This window comes from Ylistrum balloti, unplaced genomic scaffold (genome assembly GCF_031769215.1).
Source record: "Ylistrum balloti isolate Yb309-2 unplaced genomic scaffold, AGI_CSIRO_Ybal_v1 Utg370246, whole genome shotgun sequence".
Lineage (NCBI taxonomy): Eukaryota > Metazoa > Mollusca > Bivalvia > Pectinida > Pectinidae > Ylistrum > Ylistrum balloti.
Window position 1 is genome coordinate 170,078 of NW_026782198.1, and position 25,448 is coordinate 195,525.

At 34.4% G+C, this 25,448-nt stretch overlaps 1 protein-coding gene across 1 annotated transcript in view; it reads right to left on the reverse strand.

Annotated features, from left to right (window-relative positions):
• Window positions 1-25,448, reverse strand: part of LOC132552390 (transcription factor COE1-like) — a 57,729-nt gene that overhangs the window by 11,759 nt on the left and 20,522 nt on the right. Inside the window, exons 7-8 of the mRNA XM_060216558.1 lie at window positions 5,530-5,611; window positions 1,569-1,689 (exon numbers count right to left, since the gene is read on the reverse strand). Coding sequence (XP_060072541.1) covers window positions 1,569-1,689; window positions 5,530-5,611 — 203 coding nt within the window. The remainder of the gene's footprint in view (window positions 1-1,568; window positions 1,690-5,529; window positions 5,612-25,448) is intronic.

Here is a 25,448-nt window from a genome sequence, read left to right on the forward strand (position 1 = left end):
GAAAGCTTATCTTTTATGTATCGGTGGCCTATGGCCAGTACTTAATCAAGTTCGTTATGTCCATTTCAAACAACTTTATCAAACTCTCGGGTTTGAAATCTTACATATTAGTGACAAATTAGGGATTGGGTTCGAACAGAAATAACGGTGACGCCTGATGATCCACCATACGGATGACGTGGTTCAAAGAAATGAAATAAGAATAAGAGATGTTGTCGGATTTAGACTTTGCTTCGGCCATATTGCTGGCGATCACAGTTGATAGAAATCATTTTGCATGGAATCTAATTTTCAACAAATCTTCCCAACATTTTGTCAGCAACTGTTATAAAAGTTATAGCATAAAATATAGCATATGGATCAGGGGAGAAAATGCAGAATGAATCTGAAGTGGACCTGCCAACGAATACAGTGTAGCCTTAAGACTGAAAGTTCCGTCACTGAGAATTTTCATTTTAAATAAAATATGACAAATGACTACAGCGATACTTGCATGAAAAGAATCACTCAAAAAGTATTTCGAGCATATGCTGAATTATATCTAAGACGGAGTTTTAACTTTTGAACGATAGCATAGGGTCAAAAGTGTTGAAACCCCATAACGGAACCAAAACTGCTTACATGCAGCAATTTTCAATGTATTCTATTAAACATGTCGGGGTGTTCGCTCGTCTACTACCCACAGGAAGTCCTTTTCGCGCCACAGATGTTTGGGTCGGGTTGAGCCAGATGGACCGGCGCAATCAAATACTAGACAGCTGGCCAACAACAGTCACTCAAACGTTTTTCTTTGTCATTCTAATTAAAGTTATAATCTTCCATCAGTGAATAATTGTCTTTAGGTAATCTGACCCTTCCTAGAGGTGACAGTCGACAGTGGATGAAAATGAAATCGGCTCTCATCAAACGTTCAATAGAATTCTTGCATAAAGATTCCAACAAGAGCGACGGTTAAAGAAGACGAGGGCTTTAATTAATTCAAATCAAGAGGAACATTAACAGCGGGGTGGACTACCTAAAATAGTACTTTTATTTTCGATGGATTAGACTCAGACAAGAAAATAATCTTATTTTTTTCATGCTGGCGACACGTATCTAATTATGAAGAATATATTTACAAATTATATATAATATCTTTTTGAAATGAATTAAAATATATGTTTCCGACCTAATAACTGTAGACGCGAATGGTACATCAATAAAGATGACAAAAATGATAACGAATGCAACGAAAATGTAAAAGGAAATAATAAGATAAAATGAATAATAAAACAAGAAATGTAACAAAATAACTAGTAAACAAAGAACAAAATAACAACACATAGAGCCTTTAGTCAGTGAACCAGATTCGACAGAGTAAACAAATCTTTCTGAATTGTTTTGATAAAATAAGTTAGATTTTTTAACTTTTCTTCAAGTTAATAAAACATTTTCTTTGTCTTTAATAATGGAAATCCGTTTTGGGATGTTTTCAGTTTGAAAAGGTTACTTGGGTGACAACTTTCTTTAGACTGTCGAATTAATTAGCACTGACTAAATGGGGTATAGGTTTCTATCTACAGGCATACCTCCCTCTGTCGGATCTAACCGCCTTGCTCGACGGCCATGTTTAGAGTTGTTGTGTACGAACATATTATCCGAAATAGCCAGCAGTGGACCCTCCACCGACATCGTAGAACAAACGGCCACCTGAAATAAATTACAATGGTAATTAATTGGGATCGACAACAAGTCAAATTTCTGATAGGTTTGTGTCTTCGAAAAGGTAAGTATTGGTAAATAATCCTTTGCCTGTTGGCCAGCAAAGTATGTAAATAGGGTTTCCTTCATGCTGACCAATAATCTACGTAGTAAATGATATCCTTCCCAATAAACTATTTAGTCAGGGTTTCCTACCTGTTGACAAATAAACTACTCATCAAGATTTTCTATTTGTTGACTAATAAACTTCTCTAGTAAGGGTGTCCTATCAGTTGACCAATAAAGTGCTTAGTCAGTGGTACCAACTTGATGACAAAAAACTACTTAGTCAGGGTTTCCTACCGGTTGACCAATAAACTACTTCAGTAAGGTTGTCCTACCTGTTGGTCTATAGCCTACTCTAGTAAAAGTCTCCTGTTTGTTAATCAATGGTTGTTTATGCGGGGTTTTCTATGCATTCGTCATTATCATATGTAGGAACAGCTCTACTTCATAACAAACACAATAAGCCAGAGGTTTCATATCTAAGAGGCACCAATCAATTTAGGGTTTTCAGATATTCATAAATAGAGGCACCAGTCTATCCAGGGATTTCATATCTGAAAGAAGCCAGTCAATCCAATGTTTTCATCCGGTACTTTAAATATGTGAGAGGCCTCACTCGAATATACTGTTGTCTTTAGCACTTAAATCCGAAAACGTTTTCGTATTCAACAATGCTTTTCCTTGTGTCTCAGATTTTTAGTTCCCAACGTGTTACCCTATGTTTGACAAGGTATTTCATTGCACATGCTATAACCTAGGAAACGATTGTATATCACATCCCGATTTCATACGTTAATTTTGTCATCAAATTTTCATTGTTGTAGATGCTGAAGCTGTTGAAATTACTATTTTCTTCTCCAGCTCATAATCTTCTTTCTTCGCTTAGAATTTATATACAAATGTGGTTTTATTATAAATAATCTAAACATAAAAAGTAGAAATTTAAATATTTCAAATATACCAATCAAACACTTTGATGAGAATAGCAGCTTTAAACATTTAATCATTTTGGCAGTTAAATAGTCTTTAACATTTTTATTATGTTTCTGAACACAGAAACGATAGCTGTTGCCGCGCCATATACACAAATAGTGCCGGGGATCGTCCTGTATCAGAGGTTTGTGTCCCCGTTGGGACTTTAATAAACTTGCATTTGTTTGTTGAGTAAACCCCGGCCATCTCATTAACGCTAACCGCTATTGTGCTAATGCTCCGATGAAGCTGTTTATTTGTTTGCTCGCTACCATTTAGATCGTTCCCCGTACCCCAGACATTTAAATACAAACGATGCAATTATGCCCGACAAACGACGAAAGAGTCCCCTAGCGTCGACATTAATGAAATGTCGTTAACTTCCATCTTTACAAGGCTTGCTTGGGATCAGACACGGACAACACAAGTCTACAGTCAACTGGTTGTTTTGGAATATCGTATGTCATTATCCCTACCTAGTTGTATGTCTAAGTAAACAGTCAACCATTCAAATCGCGATGGCTTTTTACTTACATGAAAAATATATAAGTATGTAATTCTTAGCACCTTTCTATTCCGAATATAATACATTTAATTTTATATTTACAATAAACAGGTTCCAGATTATATCATTAAATTTTAATACAAGTGCAATGCAAATACGGTGTCTAGAGTAATATACCTTTAAATAAATAAATAAATAAGTATTCCCAAAACAAACCCATAGCTATGATATGGACAAAACAAAGATTTACATACCCTTAAAAAGGTACAAGAATGATAAGATCAAGTATTCCATTTACATCTACCATAAAGCAAATTAATGTATGGTTCACAAAATGAGAGCCGCGCTTTTGATAAGAAAAAAAAATCGAGTTTCCAGAAGAGTGATTTCATGTCGAACAGGAAAATAGAAAAAATTCTAAATGCGAATACGACATGTACCAGTGTAATGAGTATGACTATCACATATAATTCTTTATCTAACTGAGTTCCTGACCAAATTGTGATAATTTGTACATTTCTATATACCTGTTTGTAACGAAATCGATTCTAAGAACCTCTTAATTTGTCGGTTAAATGAAAAGTTTTGCCATCGTCTTTCAATTGCCAACATATAATATAAATATCAGAATGTAACCAGGAAGTCTATTTTTTCTACAGATACATCATGTTGTTTTACATAAAAAAACTTCAACCCTAAAATTTCAATTTCATTGGATTTATTCCATACTCTCATTAATAACCTTTATGACTCACAGTGTTTTATTGTTTCCTGCTGTAAATTTTTGCAAAACTCGTAACGAAATTATATTAACGTTTGGTGATATTTTTTAGAGTAAATTTGGTAAATTTAACTGACAATAAAAGAATAATTACGATGGTGTTTCGGAAATATACTTCATATGCATCTGTTTATTTAATAAGTTCAAATATGTTATAAAGCATATGGAGAAATAACGATGTAATTAAATATTATACATAACATCTCGTAAACAAACATATAGACCATTGATCTTTATAATATATCAATATTCTTTCATCAATATACTGTTTTTGCAAAATAGATATCAAAATGACCTCATTTAACTATAAAATAACAATTTTTTACATGAAAATTTGTAAATATTGTCCTTAAAATTACTAAAAGATATAAGACCATTCTGTGTTTTTGCACCTTTTCAAGTATATGATACGAAATTACTCTACATTACACCTAAAGCGAATGGAAAATGTCTTGATATTACCATTTTTTCTGCCTTTTTCCTGAAAATGACTTTGTCTAATTGCTTCTACTAATAAAAACCTTAAACGTGTGTAAACTATCTCTGTGTACAAATCGTAATAATTCAATGTACGCGGGTTGTGTGTGGCACAAGATATTTAAACTTCCGTATGAATATATTAGTAAAACTTAAAGAGAAAAAATGTATTTTAATGGCCTTTAGTCCCAGAACACTATTTACTCAAATGTACCTTCTCCATCTAACAATGTAATATCTGCTTTTGACCTTCTTTTACGATCCATGTCACTGATGATTATAATTTTACTCAAGCATAAACATACTTAACATCGGCAAAATTGTGATGGCTTCTTCTTACTGTTATACGTATAAAAAGATCCACATACTTAAAAGTCGTTATATTAGAAGAGGACTTTTAGTTAATTACTATCTCCGATCATTTACATATCACTATGGCAACGGGCCATCGGATTATACGGAGATTGACGATATTTGCACGACTTTTTGCTTCTTTACATCACTGAGTGTGCATATATGTCAAGATATTTTTAATATATATTTGGTTTGCTGACTATTTCGGTTGGGAATATGTCACGAGGGAATTGCTCGGCCATTACAGGACAATATAATCGTCTGTCTTCACTACGCATCGCGTGGTATTAATAACATTCTACTCAACTTAATCCCCAAAATCTTGTCATTTCTCCCTAATGGAACATCCATTGACATTAATCCGACTCTCTACCGCCTAGTCGCATCATGTCAGCGTTCTACATCCAGTCAGAAAATAACACACAGGGATGTCAGAAATATATTTGTTTACAGTGTGCTATATTTCTTTTTACAAAAATACATCGGAAGTGAATAGGAATATTGATCAAAGGCAAGAAAGGCATTGACCCCAAAAGGTCACTGTTTATTGAGGGTATCTCCGCATTTGATGGCCCATAATCTTTAACGTGTGACTCCCAAATCAATGAAAACCGGGGGTCAAAGAAGTAGATTTGTAACATACACGTATACAAGTACTCTATTAACGAAAATGATAACACAATGATAGACTCACCTGAAATCTTCTCATGTCACGTGGGTTTCCAGCATTTTTTAGACAATTTTGATTGCACTTCATGAAAAATTTAAGGAAAAATCTGAAAAATATAAAGAAAAAGAAAATATAAAAATGATGTTGTTCATATCAATAATTATATCAAATGAATTCGATGCAATGGATGTCATTTTACCACCAGCATTTTATGGGTTTTTTTTTGTACTGATTTATTTGTTTTTATTTATTTTTTAGGGTTTATTATTGTTTGCTTTGGATTTTCTTTGAGGTTGAAGCAAACACCATCCAGATAACACTGACTCTTCTTTCTACCTTTTTAAAATCTACTTTTATTCTGTACGAGGAAAGTTGTTAGAAAAATACCAATTAAAATATACTAATTCCTCTTAATTGGGTTTTTCGTTTTTGTGATATAATGTTTTATTTATATATTTGTTGTTTAAGATCTAATCTGATAAATGCTGACTATTCTTTCTCTAAAACAACCGGACTGTATTTGTGATAACGAGTGTGGATGTATGATGTATCAAATGATTTTAGCAATTCTCATTGTTTCATTAGCTCTAACATTGAAATATACATTTCAAATCAATTTCAGCCTGGATCGAATTTTACTGAGTAATGACCGACCAAAACAACCACTGGCAACATCGGTCTCAAATCAACACAACAAGTCATTGATACATTAAGTCAGACTTTTATACCGGGAGATAAATTTTTAATTCCTGTCGTTTGAACATTCTGCTTAATAAGTATAATATCGACCTGCCAATGTCAGTTCTCGCCCGATTGGATTGCTCGTAATTCTATGATTTTATTGTTGTGATACCCACCACGGTCCCGACCGTCGACTGGGTGTGAACCGTGTGTGATCTTATCTAAATTAATGAATATTACATATGCTTTTATCTATTCTGGAATTCGACATCTGTGCCTAGCTAGCTATGGAATTTATATTTAAGCTATGGATGTCACTTTCATGTTAGACACAACAATCAATTACTAGTACATCATGTAACTTGTTATGACACAATCTACCATACTAAAATACCCGCTATGAAAAGGTCTGATTACGACCATGAACACAGACATTTCTGCGGATCATATTATCTTGATAATGTAAAAAGTACCAAACAAAAGAAGAAAAACACCTAGGAGATTGTCTATTTCACTAACGTACCTTTAATATATCTACAAAGAATATCACGATTATCACAAAAAGATAACAATATTATTTTTTTTCAGTTGAGCATTATTTCATAATTTATTAACCTTGCCCACGGCTAAATTCCTGTAAAGAGAGGAGCGGAGATATGATTTTTGTCAGTCTTCATTCTTAATGCTAGTAACAGTCTGCCTTTAAATAAGTGACATGCCTTTAAGAGTTAAATTACGAGGAGATACGATACCCATACTCTTCCAAAAAATATATATCAATTAAGTACACCATACAAATTGATATGCCACGAAAAGCTTTTTAGTCTATTTTTATCCTATTTGCATGTAATCTCTAGTCAGCTAGCATTAACTTTGATATATCTATTACCTTGACTTTGATTAAATATTTAGAGATAATAATTTAAGTTAACCCACACACCTATAAGAAATGATGACTTTATATCAATATCAAGTCCATTTTCAATTTAATTACAGTGGATCAACTATTTTACTAAAAAGGTTGAGGTTAACATTTCATACGATGTATATTGCTTGTCAACATGTGTTTATGTTTGTACCAAGGCTGTAGTGTTTCAACATCTTGCGGGTAAGCTAGCGAGATGAATTGTCGACACAAAAATGTCATGTTAGGTCGGAGATTCAGTCTGTTCATAAAACTGATACTTAATGATAGCAAAATATAAATGTCGATATGAAAAAATGTACAAATACAATGATTGGTCAACGACGCATATCGGTATATCGTCTGTATTGTGTAAATAACAATTGTAACATGCTTGTTTCGCTGAGTCGTTCACATGTCAATTAACAAGAAAAAACATCTACGTATTTCATATCAGGTAAATAAGCATTTACGTAAAACCATGGCAATTTTCACTGTAAGTAATTGTTTAATCTTTGACCACTGAAATATCTTTTCAATACCGATATAAAAATCATATATATAGTCAATATATATATTTTAGAACAAGAAACAAGTAATGCGAATTTGACGAGTCATATTTCATTAACAAGTGGTTAAATATGTGTTGTTATATTTTTGTGGGTTTTATTTGAATATATAATCTTCAGTTTTACACATATTTCATCCCCATGCAATAGTATTGGGCATAAGCTATTAAACTTTAATGTGATGGGGAAAATTGTAAGGTTGTTGGGTTTGTGTTACCAACAAAGAAAATATATAATAAAATAACGACAGAAAAAATATAGAGTTATTTCCCCCTTCTGAATTTAAAAGACGATATACATCTCTAACAAAAGTGTTTTAATGCTATTGTTGATAATGAAAGATTTATCATATTGTGTATTGTGTTTATCGGGATATATATATATATAGATATATGATTATGGCAGGTAGTTATATTAAAAAAGAAAAATGCGATGTGCTGTATAACTGAATCTATTTCAATACTTTTTATGGATGTTTTATAATCTCCTTAGATAGCAATCGAGGTTAGATCATTGATGCTAAATTAGATTGGTAAGTATATTTCCATTTGACTGATAAAACTGATTTATGACTACAAGTTTGACATCTGCTATTACCCGTATGAGTAGAACGGTATCTAAAAGCCATGATCCTAATACAAGATTTGTGTTAAATCACTTCCACTATTGAATTAGACTATAGAAGATCAGACCCCGATATAATGTAAATATAACATCGTTAGAAGGAAAATTTTAATAACACAAATGACAAAATTGAAAAGTCATTTGTATTTTGACAGTAAATGCCCCTTGCATGCTCTGTCCGACAGTAACCTTAGACACGTGATTGTATTTATAGCTATCCAATATGGCCGACGATCCATTAGCAGACCGACTGATAAAATCATAATAATATGAAACAGACGATTTATTTTCCAAAGGCAAAGAATGTCAACGTCTGCCTGCACTGAAAACGTGATTCCCATACTGTGAGAGACTTTTAACAAATGAATTAAAATCTAACATATGAATGTCCTGCTACTAGATACCATTCGCTCAAATCTTGATAAAATAATGATACGGAATCAGGCCAGCTCTTTCAACAAATGAATTAAAACCTTTCTACAAAAGTCCCGTATTCAGCTGAGGTCTTGTCAACCGTTCCGATAGAGAGATACAATTATACGGCGTTATTGAGCTATAATAGAGGCCATGAGCTAACGGAAATATTTGATTATGGATAAATTTACCTGTGGTTTCTCGGCATTGATTTTCTATACTGTAATAACCTTCTCCATCAGCAGAGTGAAAGGAGAGGTGAATATAAAAACAGGATCAGGATCCGGTTGGTGAGAAAACGGAAACATCGAACATTAACAATCAACTAATGATATTTTGTTGAAGTAATTCCGGAAATAGATCGGATGACATCGTTCGTTTATTAAATTAGTTGTAAAATCGATCGTCGGCAATAAGAGGAAGTGTATTGGCGGGTACATCCCTCAAAGTGTGTATGAGGGCTTGTCCCTTATAAATAAAATAAAATTAGACAGCCAACAATTAGCATTTTGAAAAAAACAGAAATACTCATCATTATAGTGAAAAAAGGTAAACGTGATATGTATGAGGTGTATTATATTTGATCTAATAAGCTATTTATCAATTACTTTTCATCCAACACTTCTTTATTTTTGTGAAAATGATTATGACGCAATCTATGAAAAATGACGTCGTTACAACTGAGTACAATATGACAAGACACAATGTCAAAAATACAGTTTTATCATTTTTTAATGTTAAAACCTTTGATTTGAGAAGAAAAACTAAAATAAAAAATGAAAAAGTTTTTTGACTAGGTACATGGATTTTTTTTATTTCAAAGCAGTATTACTAATTAATTAATATATATATAGAGTCATATTATGTATAAATGCATATAGAATATGAACATCCATTAGATTATTAATTGCTTTTGTGAAAAAATAAATATATTTACACATATCAAGACGCATTTCAATTATCAGCAATTGTAATGCTTTATAAATAATCGAATTTTCGGAAAATGCTATCTATCAGCACCAGATGTATACCGGATCTGTTGGAGGAATGATCAAAGATGAACGCGCAACATTTGTCATCGTGTAAATAAGATACAACGAGCATAAGTCAAGTACTTGACTAAACCGAAGCAGGTCTTCATTATCCGGAACGTCACGTATCGATTTCATGCTGGGCAATCAACTTCGTTTGATATGCTACACCCTAGCATTGGTTGATTGGCTCAATGATATAAATTCCTTAAATGAATAATTTCACCCTAGGGAGTTGATTACATCACCCAGTGGTGGCTAGAGCGGTCAAGTCTATTAACTTCAGCCTTCAATAGATTCTAATGTAGTCAAATGGTAGAAAATTTCACACCTAAACAATTAACCTCGAAATTAAGTTTGTGCCTGAACCATTGATCTAAGGACGCCAACTGGATGACCAGACAAATGATCTATTGCGAATTATGATGATTCTTCTCGAGAAGTATCGATGGACAGTGGTCAAAGAGTGCAATGAACACGAGTTCTTATTCGATATCAGACTAAAATTACTTGTTATTCTCCATCCAACAATGTATATATACCTTTATCATTTCAAATCATTATTTCTTTTCAAACTCATTCTTTACATTTATGACCAATATGCCGTATAAGTATTGAATGTTTTCACCATTTTTATTTAAAATGAAAAAATCTACCTTAATTCTAACGAATTGAAATAACACAATCTGATGTATAAAGTTTGGGAATATTGCTTCCGATGTTAAGTTGCAAATACAACAATACAACATCAGAATGATTCAACTGGAATCGACTGTTACTGATGCTGATAAACCTAGGGTTAAGTTATTAACAGGAATCTTCATAGTTTTATGTATCAAATTTTCGCGATCATATGAATACACCGCGAAATAGCGAAATAAATCATTCTCGCGAAAACAACCGGCCATACGGTTTATGGAATGAGAAGTTGTCATCTATTCGGGGGTGTATATTTATCATCTTAAATGTTATCACATGACTTATAAAATGACGTGGAAAACATCTTGGTGAATATGGAAATTATCGAATAATTACCTTAGATTAACTTACTCCAAGTAATAACAGAACATAATTGCTTGACACATAAATACAAACAATTAATAGCGTGTGGATTTCAGTCGTAAATGTCAAAATCACGAATAATCTCGAAATCAGCGAGAACCTGATGACATGCATTACGTAGGTGATGGCAAGGAAACAACGACTAGTTGTAAATACTCGTTCTTGCTTCGCGAGTGGCTATCAATGACGCTACAAAAATAAGTAAATTAAGTAACTAACCGCTAATGATGGCTTTCCCAGCTTGTGTAACAAGTGTGTGGAGCTTGGCAGTTTGTTTGGACTACTTTTACTATCACAACAATCGGTCGAGTGTTTATATCCTCAGAGTACCATCCGTCATGGTTTACGCCAACAAAGGGCGTTAGGGTGAATCGCTGAACAAATGTTCTCATTTACCGTTAGGTCTATTGAATGGGGGAACTCCCTGAAGGGAACAGCGCCATGAGATGAGTATGATGGAATACCTAAACAAACATATCATTTTCGCTAATCTGTAACTCCTCTTTGTGCAAGCGTGAGGGTGATACAGATCCATTTATGTAACAATGCATTATCCCACCTGTCATGGTCTCCTGGGACATTTGTAATGGCGGGTTTCTTGAGTTTGAAATCAAAATAAATGGGTTAATTCGACGGGTATGATACGGTTGACAAGATGGAAATAGGCAGGATCCTACGGCCATCGAAATAATACTGATTTTGTATTTTTTCTTTATGTTGACGATGTGTATTGAATGGATAATATGCTTCAGAAAATGCTTAAAGGGGAAAAAAACTACCAATTAGTTTTTGATAATAATCACTATTGAGATGAACTTCATTTAAGTAAAAGATGTCTGAATCTTCTTGACTCATAAGAATATATCTTTATGGAATTCCTGTCAGAATGTTAGGCCGTTTATTTCAGTGTAGTAGTTATAAATATGATGTAATGATTCTATGTCTGCTTCCCCACTATTGTTGGATAAACTGATCTGATTTAACACGATTCTATTCTCATACTATAGAAAATATCAAACTAACATGCCTGACGAATAAATCGCAGTAAAGACATTCTGCTGTCTTCATTTTCGGTAAGTATCACATTACCTGTCTACTGTAAAGTTAACGTTAGGAGCAGCTTACCCTTTAAACCTTAATTAAGCGAAGGAAACCAAACTGGGAAGCTAAAAACAGGAACGTTATAAGAAAGCTGAAGCATTTGATTAAAAAAGAAAGTGTGTAATTGTGATAGTAAAGCTTTATGTTTTCATCGACTTATATTTAAAGGAATACCGACAAAATTACCGGTGATGCGTCGAGTGGAATATGTCTTGCGAACATACGTATATTTTGAATATTACATATTTTCCTACTGCAGGTCCAGTTTGATCTAAATCATCTGTTAAAACGTATTTTTATTTAACATATCCTTATATGATATCATATTTTATCATCACTATATTTTCCTGGTAAATAATGTCATGGTATATTACCTACGTACCATAACAACGTTTAACATTGGCCTTTCAACTTGATGGTAAGCGCAATGCATCACTCTAACTTCCTATGTATAATCTGGATCGGCGCGATCTGCTCACATTGTTAGCCAACTCCAAGACCAGCACCGACACTCCGTTTCCTTCCTTTACATATTACTTCTTTCAAACTCGGTTCTAAATATTGTCGTTTATCAGAAGCTGACGAAAAGCAAAATTGGCAGCTAGTTTAGGAATGATTTTCTGCCCCTTGCGAGCGTACATCATGGCTTGGATTCCCTCGGGAGGTTAGCAATGTCACGCACAGAGTTGGATGAGAATACTGAATGTCTCGGGTAATTGTCCTCTTCGCGTTTCGAAGCCTTTGGGAATTTCGTTCCTAATTAGTCATACGTTTCATTCGGAAGATGCAAGTTGCTCATTCTTACGAGTGTTAGCGCTTCTTCAGGTTGTTCTTTCAACTAGAATTAGCTGTGCTATGAAAACAAGCCTGCGAATCGTCGCGTAATAAAGTATGATTTCAACAGTGGTGAACTGAAGCCAGTCAATAGACAGCTCGTTCACTTAGAGCTGGAGTTACAGACTATCACAATCTTCAACTGCACACGTGAATTGAAACAATTAAACCAATATAACCACGTCATTTCGACTTACATCAAACGCAGAGTCGTACCGCTAATCTACTGCCACCTACCGCGGTATAAAGATGACTTGGTGTTTATTTTTTGTTTTATTAAGTTAGGCGTATCCCAGGAGAGAGGTTGTAACATGAATGACAATCATTAAAGTAAATGTTTCTATCAAACTGTTATTATTTTTAAAACATCTATCAGTGGGACTCCAATTAATGTATGCCTCTTATCCAAGTCTAAATAAGATTCGAGATGTACTGTAAACATTTTCCCGTGGTGCTCAATTTTGGTTTAAAAACAACTTTTTAGTGGACACTAAATTTCACGGATAAAATTGCCCAATAAATCTAGTTATACTTATTTTTACAGTCTGTGGACAAATAAATACGTGGGTTTAGAGTTCCCCACATTTTCTAAACTTTTTTTTAGTTCAAAAGTTGGTTGTTTGAGAAGCAATAAAATTAGAAACTTTAACATAGTAAAATGACACTTGTTTAAACGGAAAATAAGGTAAATGAACAATAGAATGGGAATGATAAAAATGTGATTGCAGATGATTTTTTTCAGAATGTCAAACCAATATACCTGAAACACTATCAGATGTGACACTGGCCATTATTCATCGATGTCTTATCTTATCTGTTCTTTTTTTCTGAACAACACAAGTCATGTTGGGTACAAAGAACATAAACTAAGTATAATCGGACTTCCTGAAAACTGATCTGATGACGGAATTTTATAGAGCATCAGTCTGACGCATAAACGACGGTAAGAACACAGATGACATGGTAACAGTTAGAACAAGCCGGTGATGAGTAGGTCTAGCAAAGCATTGGATGTCGATCCTCCCATTTCGTAATCAAGTTACTACCCTATGCTCCCGATGCCCACACTGTAGTTGCCTTTGTCCTCCACTCGCGTATCGCCGATGATCAAGAGACAAGTACACTTAATTCAAATTCACTCAACTTAATCACTATTCCTGCTCCAAGTGTATTAGAGGAGTATGGAGGAGCGAAAGAGCCAATCGTGTACTTTTATATCGTGATATGAGTTTTAGCGGTTTGTTTTTGTTGTTGTTCAGTTTTCTTAAAAAATCATCGTCAAAAAGCATCACATGATATTTCATTTTGTTTTCAATTTTCAATTTTACCAAACACACTGAATTATTTATGTTACTAAAAATGCGACGTCAGATTTTCCTCAATTGTGCTCTGACGTCAATAAAAACGTTAACCATTCTTGATAAGTGCAACCAAACAGCCTTAAAATGAAATGAAAATTATCTGCTTAAACCAATCTTGAGAAATAGTAGCTTGAGAATCCTTCTTCACATTTTAACAATAAGATAAATTTTTGTTAACTGATTTTCAGCCAAGATCCCGAAATGGAAATACATTCCTTTTAAATAAATAGTCATAGTCATAGTTTGGATGGACGTTCGTGATCTTGCCCGGTGTTCCGTAGTTGAAGAGTATCTACGAACCAGCGAGAGTGGCGGCCATGAGATCGGAGGCCAGGCAAACGATGACTTAATGCTGTGATAGCATGTAATTTATTGGTACAATGCGCTAAAGTCGCGTGCAGATATTATCATCTATATCCGGCAAGAATAGCTTATCTGTATCCCAAATAGTAACCGACGCTAGTTTCAGTCTTTCTCGATGTTTTCTCGCAAAATCTTTTGCCAGCCAAACGACTGTAACGAATCATTCAGGTTAGGTTTATATCTAATGTTTTAGTCGTCTAGATTATTTCCTTGGATACGCCGTAGAAATTTCTCGGGATCGTGTGCTCTTACTACTTCCAACTTCCGTAGTTCTCTACCGTCTGATTTATAGTCTCCCTGTCATGAAAAATGACAAAGGACAACTGCTTTGTAAAGCTACTAAAACACAACCATCAAGCATAGCATTGTGTCCTTTTGTTCAGTCTATTCTTTGTACAATATGTTTATAAAGAAATGAAAAGTTGCATCACGTTACAAAAACCAACTCTGATATGATAACAATACAATATTAGTATATATACTATGTATATAACATTTGTTGCAGAAAACAATGAGAACAGGTTCATAATGTCAGAGTTACCATACTTTATTGCATGCTAGTCAACCTCTACACACTATCTTATAGTGATATCATCTCAAAACGGAATTTCATACAACATTTTGGTTAAAACAGATTATAGTTACAATCCCACATTCTGAATTTAGACTGTGATAAAGTACATTTTATATCAATAGTTTAGCGGAGCTTTGACAAAACCAGCTACTTAAACCCTCTTGATGTTTGCTAATTCTTGACTATTAAAAATTGATCGATATCGGTTACGAAAGATTGGAGAAAAAAACATTCTGTTTATAGAAAAGGTGAACTTTAACCAAACCTGTGCACCATTGAAAACAAATTATTTAGGATATATCTGAAACATGAAGAATGAAATTGATTTCAAAAGTCATCCAAAAGTACGGAGAATTCAATTGTTACCCACTGCGGTGTTCTGTTTATCTACACATTCATAAAAATTTGAATAAACTAGTCTAGTTCTAACAAATCTACATAATGGATTTTAAACGGGAAATTTATAGATAATTGCTTCTATTTAAATCAGCATCTGTTACTTTGATGTGTAGGGTAGGATAAATTACATGATCGCTATACCTACTGATATACTTCTATAGTAATCTATTGAGTCAGTGCGGACCCCAAAGACCTATTCTAACCCTCATGTGTGACCACTGAGACCATTCTTTTTTTGTTACTGACAGACCTCTATTGTCTTGTCACTGAGTAGAAAGTTGATTCAATTTGCTCCTGGTTGGAAAACGCGAAACCCCTTTTATAGAGTAAGTTTCGTATCATCAACGGTCGCTCTTTCTGCTTTCATCCAGATACACACGTCGCTTCCAATCCTGAAGTGATACGTCTTTGAACAGTCGAGTAGAAAATTTAATACCTGCAGAACTGAATTCCTTTATACCAAATAAATTGGTCGTCTCGTGGGGGCTATCGTCTCTTATTTTCGCTATCTACAACCTTATTGTTTTGCCTACAAATAGAAGCGACGAAAACATTTCAAGTGAAAAATGGTTGTCATTATGATTTCAATCATGTGCTTTGCCAGATCGTATGTTCTTGGACGCCCATCTGCAGCCGGGGGAAAATGCACTATAAAATGCGATCTCGTCGTGGAAAAACTCCAATTGGCACCACAACCGGCATGACATCAGCGCCCTAATCGAAGGTTTAATCCCATTAGTACGCTGAATGATAGGAGTGATGAATGGGGGTGACCAGTGGAAAACGATCGCCATCAGGATCTCCGCGCCATGGTCCTTGGTCGAGTGTTAGGAGGTGTAAACACCTTTGACACATTGGTTTAAACAGTTTATACCCTGGCTCTCCAACGCCCGCTTCACAAACACATTCATAGTCATATTACGTTCACACTACGTCGAAATAAAAGTTTGATTCCAAATCGATGAAAAATGTATTTGTTTTGTTATATCCATTTTCACCTTTCCTATTGTCGAACGATATTATTTTTTTGTAATATTTTGTTACTTTTTGCATCTATGAAATTCATTTACATATATGTAGTTGAGAAACAATTTGACCCCCAATAAAAATAAACAATTTTAACACAGAAGCAATACAACAAAAATGTGCAAATATGGTAAAAAGATTAATGTCCATTCTAACACAGTCCTTATATTGAACGAAAGGAGATTGTAACAAGATCTGGTTTTAAACACAAGCCTGATTGATTGATGCTTTCAAATAATAATGATAAGAAATAAAACTACCACCATCTTCATAACTATAAAGAATTTAAGGACATTTTTAGGCAGGAATGTACATATATAAACATCAAGTTTCCTTCAGACAGAAAACAAAAAGGCAGATCTTGCTGTAGGGTAAGTTTGATGTTTAGATCAAATAATTTTCGTATGAACCACAAATAGAACCATTACTGCGGAAAATGTTCTTATTTCATGGAGACTGGGTCTAATGGATATTATTGGATTATAAACCATCAAGGACCATCTTGTTATATACTGTTGGAGATTATATCTGGACCACCCAATTATCTATCGATCCTTTATCAGGGTAAACACAGGAAAATAGTCTTAATAGGCCACAGCAGTTCTATCTTATATCGAACATATCACTCCTTAAAAAGTCATACCGATTTTTTTAAATTTTCATTTTGTAGTTTCATTGTTAATATATCACTGCATTACCTTTATAGATCTATATACATATACTGTCTAGTTTTAAGGATGTATGAAAAAATAATTCAAAATGTTATATTATAATTAAATTTTCCCTTATCGTCTTATATTTTATTATAAGCTTTTGTCTTGTATGTATTTGTACTTGACAAACTATGCTCTGGGAAATATTTTATCTATTCCTTTTGATAATGTATCGAATTCTATAAAATAATCTCTCTCTTTATGTACATTCTAGAACTGAACAGAAACTATACACATTAGCTCCAGAAGTATTCGATGCGGAAGTCAGTAATTTCAACGATAAACTTGCCATGCTAATGGACACCATTATCATAAGTGCCTTTATTTTTTTACTCAACAACATACAACTTGTATTAAATGAATCAACATGTATTTACATTAATTTTCTCTGAAATGTAAACCACTGCATTTTCGCTGGATATGTTTTTTCACGTTGAAATATCAAGGTATCGTTCTAACGAAATAGCCTTCTCAAAGCGCGGAGTCAACTTGAAAATTCTACGAGAATAAACGGTATTACACAGAGTATTTCGATTATCTGTTTTCTGTATATAAATAGTTTTTTTTGTTTGTTCACTTATAGGACCATGAAATTACCCTAATTAAGAAATCTTGGGATTGTCGAAAAACCTGTATTCTACAGACACATTTTAAGACGGTCAGGACATTTAAACTATTGTTTACATGAAATTTTTAAAGGCACATCTTAAGACGGTTTTAGTGTCTGTTACATTGTATAGACACATTGAGGATTCATATGTACCTATACTTTTGTAGATAAAAGGTTGGTGAAAATTATCACCATTCCATTTTGTATCCCGTATCCACTATATAACACTTCTCCTGTATCCACGGAGATCTCCAATCGGCCTATATAGTCCACACCATCATACTAGATATCAGCCAGATCGGTCCCTATAGATTGCCTGATCCATTGTGGATTATTTCTTGGTGATCCCACGGGGATCATCCACTACGCCATCAGCACTCAGATCCTACCATTCAGGGTCATGTCAGTCGCCGTGGTAAGGCTGATCCCTAAAGTTAGCCCCACTGATCTAACGTTCACGATGCACAGGTTTGTGATATTGTTATTTTATTAACTCCATAATTAAGGTGATGCTGGGTTAAACTTTGGCGGAACAGCTGGAACTGTAGACCGGTCGGCGACTGGTCCCTGCGTTGCTCCCACACCCTTCGCCCTTTTAACGACACACTAGTTCTTTGATGAAAAATAACACGCTATCTCATGAATTCGTCTCTTCATAAATTACATCTAATTGTTTGCTTTTTGTTACTTTTTAGCTATTTTAACTGTTAATTGCATTGTACAATTTCTTGGTACTTCAGAAATAGACAATTATGCATTCATAATTGATGATCAAATTTACTGAAATGACACAGCTTTGAATTTTTGTATAGACCAAACTGCTGATATAATATTCATATTAACTTCTATTCTTTTGTGTCGAAGGAAAAGAAAACAAACCCAAAAACGTGCCCAGTGCCTTTCATTTCTGTTTAAATAGGATTTTTTTCCAAAGAACGGAATCAGCTAGTCATTTCTTATTCCTTTTGAGGTGGTCTTTTTCACCGCGATCGATGCTATGATTATCTGCCAATTGTATAAATTTTTAACGTCGTGCAAGGTGAACATGTTTCCCCAATTACAGGACATTTGTCACACTAGCCTATTGGATCAAAGGCTTACCCACGAACTTTATTGTAACAACCTTCACTCTTCCTTTCACTCTGGTGTTGCGTAACTGACCTTCTGTTTGGTAACAACGCAAATAGACGTTTTGATAAAATATTCACCTTTCGATCTACTATCAGTATATTTTCGTTTGTTTGATGTCATTTTGTTTTTTATTTATTTGAACACCATTTGTGGCCATGATGACCTTTTTTGTGCTGTTATAAATGCATAATCCAATTTTCCTAGTAAGGAATAAATATAGAGAGAGTGTTACGCCGTATACATGGAGATCAGGTCATCGAAAGTTGATACCCGTGAACTAGCCATAACCAGAACGGCCGTGAAATATTGTCCCCGCGAAATTAAGCAACTATAGTGTATTTCAAAGATGTATATTTTGGAAAGTATTTACTTACATATCCTTAAAGAGATATTACCTCTGATTGTTACTACAAAGTTTGTTGTTTACAAGTTCTGTATTTCATTTTTAGAGATTGAAAAAAAAAATTCAAAAATGGATATCTAGAAAATGTTATCAAGAGAGGGGAAAATAGGTTTGTGGAATTTTCTGTCGTTTTTGTTGAAAGCTTTTACCGAATTTCTGATAAAACATGAATCACCGCAATAAAGATTTAAGTTGACTTTTAGGTATCATGAAATACATGCACTTCTTTTTCTTTTTGCCTCTCTTGTTAGCATACAAAGACAGTGTAGATTTAGGGTATAATAACAATTTGATTTTGAAAAAAATATCACCATATGACAGCTTTCTGCATAACAAAAGAAAATATATCTTCATTAAAACGCGATGAACATCAACTATGAAAGTATCAGGAATTTGCAAAGAAGATCGACCGTTAAGTGTGTTTTACGAGCTTCCAGATCATAAAACCCACACCAAATTTCTCCTAGGCATAGCAATTGGATTTCGCCCCATAGACATTTGTAAGACACCGACATCGTAGGCAAAATGTACACCCCACAAGGGACAGACTGTCCAAGTAAGTTTAAATATTGTACCTAATAAGATAATAGTCTTCTCTTGAACGAGATGAGAAGGCAGGTTGATGAATATTCACGAATTTCATTTCAACTGGGACCACAAGTTAGGCTAATCCTGAATTGGAATTACTTGCCCGAGTGTGTATGCCTTTCTGTAGATGTGTATTGTTGCGCTAACGATAAGCTCGCGGGGGAAATTAAGCCTGGCCTAATCGACGGACAGCCTACCATGCTATAGAGAAGTAGAAATCGGTGATGTATTTGTTACATGTTTCCCTGGAGGGTAGCTAAACCCCTAGTCGGGTAGCAAACACTAGACACTTATCGCAACATAATGCTCATGGAAGTGTTTAATAGGGAAAAAAACATCACCTGATTGTTTGGAAAACGGGCCTACAACACCCCCGGGGCTTCTGACAAAACGCTGATTAGGTGTGTATACCTGGCGGCTCATCAGGATACCTAAAGCATGTAATGACTAGGGGATCGTTTCATCACCTGTAACCAGCTAGGCCGTTAAGTTGCGCGCTTTCTTTCAACAGCTATTTAGCACGAAACTGCAATGTGGGACTCACATATAAAAAGGGGATTCACATTGCTTTACTTAAGTGATTGCTGTCATTTTCCTGTTTATTGCACAATCCATTACAAAACAATGCATAAAATGTGACACAAGAAACATTCACACATACCAAGGCAGGAAACGTTTTATGGGGGTATAGTAAATATACTGAAAATAGAACTCTTGAAAAATGGCTTAAACATATTTTCTTGATTTATTCTCTTGTTTATTTTCATTCATTTATTTGAAAAAAAAATCTTTTAAAAAGCACAAGGGAATCTTTTTACCAATTAAGGCATAATGATAATACTGAAAGAATGTGGTGGTTTTACCTTATCATCAATAATATTAATTAAACATGTTTTGAGCAATGTTAAGAGACAGATCGTTCATTTTGATAAATATTTTTATGTATACTGATTTTCACTGGTTTCTACTTTTTATTTAGTTATATACGGTACAATACATTTAATCTATTTTATTAACCAGCTGAAAAAAATCAATATCTAAAATATCATATCATGAATATTCTCTAAAAAGTTCATTCTCAATAACGTATTTGTAAACTGGAGTCATACCCTAACATCACCAGTTTTCTGTTTATATACAGCCAAACTCAAGCGCCGTGTAATTTTCTTTGATATTATACAGTAGTACGAGATTATAAAACATTCGTAATTCATCGCCTAACGGCAACAACAGATGAGCTTTTGAATTGACGGAGTCAAGATATGAATTTTGTAGGAGTTTGCTACTCCGCTAGTCTAGCGTCACCTGTTAACTGTGGGTATAGTTTGTCGTGCTGCATGCAATCCCATGACACTTTTTCTCTCTTCATGGCTTCTCATCGATTTTTTCTCTCCGTATGAATAAAAGATGACGAAATATATAAATAATTTGTGCCTATCCATTTAGTAACCGTTGCGACTAAAGGTCCAATCGCGAATGACTCCACTGGGAAAAAACGACTCCACAGGGAAAGCAGATTCCCGGCCATCCTAACAATGGACGGTTGTATATGTTCAAGTCGTATATTTCTTATGAGCCTATCGTAAAAGGAAATTTGGAAGAAAAACAAAGCAGGGTTATATGAATGTAAGATGTTGCCCGTATTAATACCTTTTAGCTTTTGTTCGAGAGATCATCTCATAAAACGTTACAGTCGATCATAAGAAGAATAATATCATATGCCATGTTATATATACAAGTTGATGGTATCTAGTGCATATTGAACGGATGTGACGAAACATTTTAATCTTAACCGAATCTTAAGTAACAGGGAAGTGTAAACAAACCATGAGAAATTGTAACTGAAGATAATTCGATCCTAATGATGATTATAAAAACGGTGTGACTCAACTCAAAATATTAACGAAGCTATATACTTGTTGACGAGTTAAAAGTCAACAACGGGTCACGTTAAAGAATAGATAATTACACTAAGATCTGACGTAAAGAAAGCTCCCGTGTAGAAGCCAATGTGTGTTTAATAAGCATACCGTATCGCTTTATCGATCGAGCTTTTGTTGTAGTCTGGGCCTGACTCTCAGTCATTTTATGTCACTGTTACCAGGGATAAGTCTACGTCTATACGAAACGCTATGTTTTATGCGATGTTGTTCCAATGACACAACGTTTCGACGCAGTTATGAAGCCGAGCATATATACACACGACTTAAATCATTCTCCCGTCATTGTTTATTCGAATTTGACAATGATGAAAATCTCGCACCGTTCATTTTATCTAGTCGTTGAGAACACGTTAAATATCATAATGTCAGAATACTAACTACATCCTTAAGCATAATAGGAGCAATACCGCATTCGCTGCCAATGCGATAAGCAAGAACATATTTCCTTCTTGTCGTAAAGATTCCTTAATTATACAAAATTTCCTGCATTAAGATATTTTTCATAGGCAAACAGCTTCTTGAAGGACGCTCTAGTTTTTAAATAATTTACTGTTAAAAACACATCATTACTTAAAATTGAATCTCTTGTACACAGACAGAAGTGTCCAATCCGATTTATTCTTCTCACTAAGTGGAACGTGCATTTATGCCGAATTTTCCAATTAACTGTAAGCAATATAGGCATTTTTAGAAAGACAATTTCAAAACATTTGATAAGAATATCATATAACATCATTTAGCTGTTTCTGTAGTTTCGCGTGGAATAGAAACATCCAGCATCAGATATCTTCCAAGTGCTCCAAGTCAATACCCAGACTTAGAGCCACTCCAACTCGGCAAGACCTCATCAGCCGTATTGTGAAGAGCATCCAAGAAGAATGAAGAGTCATTATTCACATCACTAGTAGCCTGGCTTTCCAACAAAACTGCCTAATATGTCTTAGAACCTAATTTATTATAGAATTTCCTTTAGCACACTTCTTGTCATATTCACAATAGTTGCCGGTCTAAGATTAAAGCTATCGTCAGAGCACAAGGACTGAGCTAGACGGACATGACCATGAAGCGACACTGGTGACAGAAGAATTACCCGCTATCATTCTGGAGTTAAACTGGACAATATAATTATCTGTTGATACAAGTGAAACAGGAAAGTGACATTAGACACAGGACAAACGGGAAACAGTTGATGGCATTACCGTCAAATGACTCTACTGAGTCTGGCACTGTGCTCTTATCTAGTCTGGGAAGTGGGTTAGCCTTCATTCAAGAACCTCTCTACAAACGACACCGCGCGTTAAAACGTATCTAAACGTTGGCTCTAAAAATTCAAATAGGACATTTACGGATAAAGATCAGCCATACTAAAAATTGCTAAGAGAACAATTCCTACGGTCTAAACAATGCCTCATTGCATTCCAGCATTCCTTAGCATTGATCAAGATTTAGCTAAATATAATTTGCAGTAGGAATGCCGCGATAACCCCTACGCTGGCGATAGAAGCACATGAATGTAGTTTACCGTAAATCGAATTAGTCGTTTCACATTAAAGATCTGGACATTACTTTCTACATATCATACTACTTAGGCTACCGCGAGGACAATTTCACAATTATATCAATGCCCGTGGTCCCAATAAGGCGCCTCATGAAAGAGATCGTCACCTTCTACAAATTACTAGTCTTACTTCAGCATATTTATAATGATATATATCCTCCGTATAAATACATAAGTAAGAAAAACAAATTTGACTTTTTCTCCTTTACCGGTCTACCAGTAAGGGCACAAACAATAACGATTAAGGAAGGAAATACAGGAAAAACCAACAAAACTTCATAACTGTCAGCCATTCGGCCAAATTCCTGCCATAACACACTTAGTCCCCTCAGACACATAAATCTGGCCTGCAAAAATGTCGGAGGATGAAGCTTTACGAGTTTTGTGAGTAAATAAAAACCAATCACAATATTAAAAATGCATGAAAGGCCAGTTTTCTAGATACGCGATCGCCAAATTCTGACAAGCCATTATTAAGTTTGGGTCAAGAGAAAGGTGTATACTGACTGTTATTCTTGTCTTTTTATATGTACGAACGAATATTTAGAGCCCGTCCATGTCTTAATAGATAGAGAAAAAATACACTGATGTATATACAAAGACAACTTTATCTCCGACGAGTTAGATTTAATATAATTTTTCATCACATGGGGAACGATTTAGGTCGCCCTGTGTACTGCGACGGTCCTGGGTCACATCGACTAGACATCACCTCACGTTGTGGCGATAACACACATGAAAAATTCAGCATTACAGTTTTATTACATATTATGACTGGAAGGAACATAGGTACATCCAAACTCTTTTTCGTACATTTTTTTCATGATTCATCATTTGCTTTCCTTGTTTCGAAGTTTTTCATTCATAACTAGAAAAGTATGGTATACCAGCTTGTCAACATTTGCCGTGTCACGGAGTGGTGCTTGAAAGTATTGTACAAAAGACACACAATGAAACCTTGTTTAACAGTAAAACATTGTTGCTTTCCTAATTGTTATAGTATTGCCCCTATTGTACATACATTTATTTTCGCATTATTTGCTTTTTGTCTTCTTACTAGTAACCATGTTTTAAGTCGAATTCATCAACGTTTTTATTGACTTTCCACAGAAATATCTCCATTTATAAGTTTTGAAACAAGTTTTAATTGTTTCATTCACAATGAGTGAAACAATGTTGAAAAATTACACATACATAATAATATTAAATATTTTAAAATCCTTCTCATCATCAGGACCATAATAACTTTTCCACAGCTTTCTTTTATCATATAAAGTGAGTCACCTATATTTAATTTCAAATTATGTATAAATGTATAAATCAAACCCCTTTCAACAAACCAAAAAAGAAATGATATAGATAAGAAAGCCCAGGATTTATACAAAATGGAATTTACTTTATGAATTACAACCAATAACCTCAATTCATGTATTATCATTATTAGTTAAATTTAATCTTTTAATTATTTTATTCTTTATTGATTTATTTTCTCTTTATGAACCCGTTAAACTTATTGCACTTTGATTATGACCTGTAATTACAACGGATTTTAAATTCTATAATGTTATAATACCTTTCCTCTTGATTGACAGCTGGTTTTCCTACCACTAATACAATAGATGTCTTACAAATACAAATTACAATGAAATGTATTCCATGTTTATTTTTTACACAGAAGTCATCGTCATTAATACAGGTTTGACTCAGCACCGGCGATGACCAGCTGTCGTTTACAATGACTCTGTACCTCATTTACCCATCAAGAGGCTTCTACCGTGGTTAAGCTTATATCCCCCGTACAACTCATTCATTAACAAAATTACAAGACTGTTGTGGATAGCCTGAACATGTGGTACTCTAGGGAATATCAGATCAACTATTTATCTACTAAAGCATACCCGATATCATCAGGACTTCGGTAGACAACGCTCCTGGTAATGTGAAAGATTCAGCGTTAATTCAAATTAAACTTGATTCACATTCTGCGGAAATAATGGAACCATGGCCCGGCCAGCACTGAGTAACATTGTTTATTAAAATCATAATTCCGATTC